This window comes from Coffea arabica, chromosome 10e (assembly GCF_036785885.1).
Source record: "Coffea arabica cultivar ET-39 chromosome 10e, Coffea Arabica ET-39 HiFi, whole genome shotgun sequence".
In the NCBI taxonomy this organism is placed as follows: Eukaryota; Viridiplantae; Streptophyta; class Magnoliopsida; order Gentianales; family Rubiaceae; genus Coffea; species Coffea arabica.
The window spans coordinates 19,164,551-19,169,464 of NC_092328.1; the positions used below are offsets into that span (position 1 = coordinate 19,164,551).

The 4,914-nt window shown below is 38.9% G+C and overlaps 1 protein-coding gene across 1 annotated transcript; it reads right to left on the bottom strand.

Annotated features, from left to right (window-relative positions):
• Positions 1–2,105: 2,105 nt before the first annotated feature.
• Positions 2,106–4,914, bottom strand: LOC140015154 (uncharacterized). The gene is made up of 2 exons (XM_072067052.1): positions 4,498–4,914; positions 2,106–2,168 (listed from the first exon to the last, which is right to left on the bottom strand). Exons 1-2 carry the CDS (start codon positions 4,912–4,914, stop codon positions 2,106–2,108), a joined length of 480 nt encoding a protein of 159 aa, XP_071923153.1.

Genomic DNA, 4,914 nt, shown 5'->3' on the forward strand with positions numbered 1-4,914 from the left:
AAACTTCTCTGTCTGGAATCAAGGTTGTCAACTGTTCGTTGTTCCATTGTGCTTTCCCAGGGATAAACAGATCCAAATACTCTTTTAGTAAATCAAGGGATTGTCACTTGCCCAAATCCAATGATTATGATCATACACTGTGCGCAAGACTTTTTTTATGACATAAAATGATCATGCAAAACCTATTTTGATATCATGATGCAAGATGCAGAAGAAACAAATTGAATTATAATTATGTTATCCATAAACTGATAATGTACAATGCAAAACCTTTATTGAACAAATGATTGCAAAATATTGCAAAACATCGTTGTAAAGAGAATCAAAATAAAGTGGCCTTTGGCATGAAACGTCATTCTTGGCCCTTTTGAATATCTATGCTCCGGAGTTCTATGTTGGTGAAAGCACTACAAAGATGAGGAGAAATCCAAATAAACCGAGTCACCAGGTGTTTCAACTCATGCCTGCTCTTGAGAAAACCCTACCTTAGTGCCCTTTCGGGTTTTAGCTAAGGTCGTCCCCACCCTTTTTGTTTTGTTTTTCTTTTTTTTTTTGTACTTGTTTTTTCTTTTTTTTTCTTCTTTTTTTTTTCGAGGTGCCCTTTCGGGTTTTCACCTAAGAAATAATGGAAAACCTTGACCATTATTGACTCAAGAATGTGAATTGAAGATTTCTGGCATCAGTAGAATGCTCTTCCCTCATAAATTTAGGTGAAGGCATTATGGACATCACTTTCCAGTTGATTAGAAAATTTCCAATAGAAATATAGCAAGTGACGAAAGCCAGAACTTTGAGTTTTTGCAATGAGGTCCGGTGGGGTGTTTTGAAAAAGGTTGAAACTTGAAAGTAGATTTGATGAAAGGTATGAAAAAACCTGAGATTGCATCATTTTGAAATTGTCTCCAATTTTTGAACGAAACTGAGGAAAATTTGTCCCAATTTGATTGGATTTTTCTCTCTTTGCATTTTCCTCACTTTTGCATTTTTCTTTAAAAAACTAAATTTGCCCCAATATGGGGTTTTTCTTTTCTTTTTGATTTCTCTATTTTTTCGATCATCTCTCTTTCAAAATAAATTTGCCCCAGTGTGGGGTTTGCAATTCTCAGGGGCTGCCAAATGAAAATTATTGTTCTGATAGTTCAAAGGGGATGACTGTGACAGCCCCACCTCCCCCTAAGGCGAACCAGAGGGTTCGGCGGACCGCCTGCCCAGCTCTCGCCGGGACTCAGTCAATCACATCAAGCAACCATCGGAATAACCATATGAATAACATAATAACGATCCAATCTAAACAAAACTTATATACATAGATATCTTAAAAGGAAGTACAACCGTCAAATATACAAAGGTTCTCACTTCCCCATACAACCAGCCCGTGCCAAGCACTAGGGCGAGAACCATTACAAAAAAACAAACAAAACTAGACCAAGCTAGTCTATGCCAAGATTTCCGTCCTTGCGCGTCTTCCCCTGCTAAGGAAAACAAAACTAAAGGAGTGAGCTAAAAGTTCCGGACATATAAGCAACAATCCAACCCATACCTTAATATAGAAATCAAGAATTCATGTAACATGTACAATGGAAAGCAATAATAACACATACATTAAAAGGATACGGTCTCACAAGGAGCCAAATGTTCCCGCGCGCGCTCGTTCTCCTGACATTTCCTCCTTCCTTCAATCTTTTGAAAAGCATTTGTTTTTTTTTTCTTTAAATGAAATCCCCGCACATTTGATCATGCATTTCATTCACCCCCTTCCCAGCCATTGGCCGGGCTCCACCAGACTTCAAGGTAATACTCGAGTATGCCAAAACGTTCACCCAGGTCACCCAATCGCCCGACCGAGTCCGCTTCTGGCTCGAGTCGATCGGTAACAAGGGGCAATGGCCAGTTCAGCCAAAAAGGCTTACATTCATGCACAACTAGTATTTCAATCATTAAATCCTTGAAAATTGCACAGTTATTTAGGTCGAGTGCGATAAAGTACACACTCGCCTATAAAGCTCATTTTGGAAATTGGAAATCATTAAAAGCACTTAACACGTTATCACTTAAGAATACAAGTTATGAAGTCAAGGAGCATTTAACAAACAAGGAACACTCACCTAACTATGCAAAATAACGTGCAAATTATCCTTCTGGATAGAATCCTTAATCACCGAGAATACCTAAGATTGAACGAGAAAGAATATAGCACAACCAATTAGGTGAAATCGAAGAAACCCAATAATTGATGAGTAAAACGCATAAAAATGACTTTAAAGCGAAACGGGGCATTTGGACTGATGGTCGGAAATATCAAGGGTTTCATAAACCAAGCGCAAAACTAAACTAAAAAGGGTTATAAAATTTTGCGGCAAAAGCACTTGGACCAAAACTAGCCTTCAAGTAAAAATTTCGGCAGCAAATCCCTTGTGTTTACCTATTTTCCAGCCATTAATGGCTTCATTATTTCCTCAAATTAGTCCCAACATCTCACACAAAATAATCTCATTTCCAAAAGCCGTTCACTAGGGTTAAAGTCATTCAAGTACACAATTTAGCTAGGAATGACCGGATATGAAAGTCAAGCCCTAAACTATTCAAATAAACACAATAAGACTCGATTACAAGTCATAAACCAATTCTACATACTACCAAACAGGGTTCCCTAAGCATACACAAACAATAGAGGAAACCAGAAAAAGCCGGAAAAGATTTAGCTTTATCCCTGAAAAAAAATAGTTTTTGACATCATTTTGCGGTAATGGCACCAAAGGCACTATGATTATCGGATGAAGGTGCAAGACCCACCGTTTCGAAGCTAAAAGATAGGGCTACAATGCTAAAGAAGGAAACTCTGTCCAGTTTCAAGTGTAACAAGGTCAAAATGCAAGAAACTACACCAGAATCACAAAAACGGATTCACAGAACGCATTCTAGCGGAAACATCATAAATCAGGTTACCTAAGTCCAAATCCAGAAATTCCAAAACCAGTTGAAAACTAAGAAACAGGGCTATATTTCATCAGAAGACCTCAACAACCAATTCGGAAGAAATTCCAGCCAAAACAACCAATTACAGGCGCAATTCTTACATTCGGGTAAAACCAGAACAGCAATAGTAATTTCGACTTTTCTCATTCTACACTACTCCGATTGACCTGAAATTTTGTAGGTACCTCTAAAATGTCATTCCATACAACTTTCGTGTTTTAAGCCAAGGCCAATTCGGCCTATAACTAGGAGCTATAAATTCGGGCAGAATGTTCCCAACTAAAACCCTAACTTTCTACAATTTCTTCCAAACAGAAATTGGTTGCAATAATCCACTTTTCCACCTTCTAGATCCCTTACATACCATTTCCAATCATCATACATAGCCACACAATCATATTCATATCAAAACAGAAAAATCCCTAAATCAAAACCCTAGAAACCGGAAATCACATCACAAGCGGAAATTTTCCGCCAACAACCGTAATTAACGTATAAAGGTTCCATTTAACACCATTTCAAACCATTAGTCCAACACTAATCATGACTTTCATATAAAATCAGAAAAATACCAAATAAATCAACAATTCACCATAAATTCCTTAAACCCATGAAATACTCCACAATACAACATATTCAAACATCACAAACCCTAGATTAACCAATATTAGAACCACAAGGAACTTGTTTATTCAACTTACCTTATAAATTCAAGAAAGGTAGAGACTTAGAGCTTCACTTCCAAAAATAACTCCACAATCACCTTCACCCCTCCTAAGCTGGCACTTATACGGAGTAGTTTGAAATTTGATCGGTGAAATCCCAAGATTCAAGAGAAGATTGAAACTAGAATTTAAAAGACTTTTCTTTCTTTTCTCTCAAAGCTCACGGATGAACCAGGGAAGAAAATGAGGACAAAAGCAGCCAAAACAGGATATTTTATGAAGGAATCAGCCGGTCAAAGCTTCTGACCGGCGCTGACACGTCACAATCCGGCCGGAATCTGGCCGGATTTCCGGCCGGATTCTTGGCCGGATTCGAGGCAGTAGCTAATCCAATTTTTTTTCAAAAACGCACAACAATCCGGCCAGCAATCCGGCCGGATTCGGCCCTTCAGCCTTTTCGCAAAATTTTTTCTTGTTCTCCGAAGTCAAAAGCTGCGCTCCACCGCACTTCTAACACATACATATACACATACATATACTTACATATCTCACACACAAGCACATAACAACAAGGCCTTATTTTGATTCAAATGATTCGTTGACAAATCTTCACTTAAACGGGAAGCAAGAATAAACCAAACGCTTAGAAAATATGAACGGTTTAGGGTTCTCACAATGACTAGGGATGAAATGTTTTGATTGGAAAGAAAGATGGCCTGACTTTTGTCTCGTCCCTTGCGTAACTTCTAAAAGAAATTTGCATAATCAAGAAGTTCTTACACATGTCTGAGTTGATAGGTTGAGGGAATGTCTGTCCATCTATCTCTGCTAGAACAAGTGCTCCGCCCAGTAGCACCTTTTGAACGACAAATGGGCCTTGCCAGTTTGGGACAAATTTGCTTTTGGCTTCATCTTGCATTGGCAAAATTCGTTTTAGCACTTTGTCTCCTTCTTCAAAGGATTGCCGGTGGACCTTTTTGTTGTAAGCACGGGCCATGCGTTCTTGGTAGCATTGGCCATGACATATAGCATTCAGACGCTTTTCATCAATCAGAGCCAATTGTTCATGACGCTGCTTTAACCAATCAGCTTCTTCCAACTTGGCTTCCATTAGAATACGCAATGAAGGGATTTCAACCTCGGCAGGTAGCACAGCTTCCATTCCATACATGAGCGAGTAGGGGGTTGCCCCAGTTGAAGTTCGGATAGAAGTCCGGTATGCCATTAGTGCATAAGGAAGCTTTTCATGCCAATCACGGTACTTTTCAGTCAT

What these genes read in the sequence shown, in the direction of transcription:
- LOC140015154 (XM_072067052.1), bottom strand. Translation starts at nt 4,914, where the DNA reads ATGACTGAAAAGTACCGTGATTGGCATGAAAAGCTTCCTTATGCACTA. An exon ending in GCCCATTTGTCGTTCAAAAG is followed by an intron (nt 2,169 to 4,497) that starts GTGCTACTGGGC and finishes GTTCAATCTTAG; the next exon opens with GTATTCTCGGTGATTAAGGA.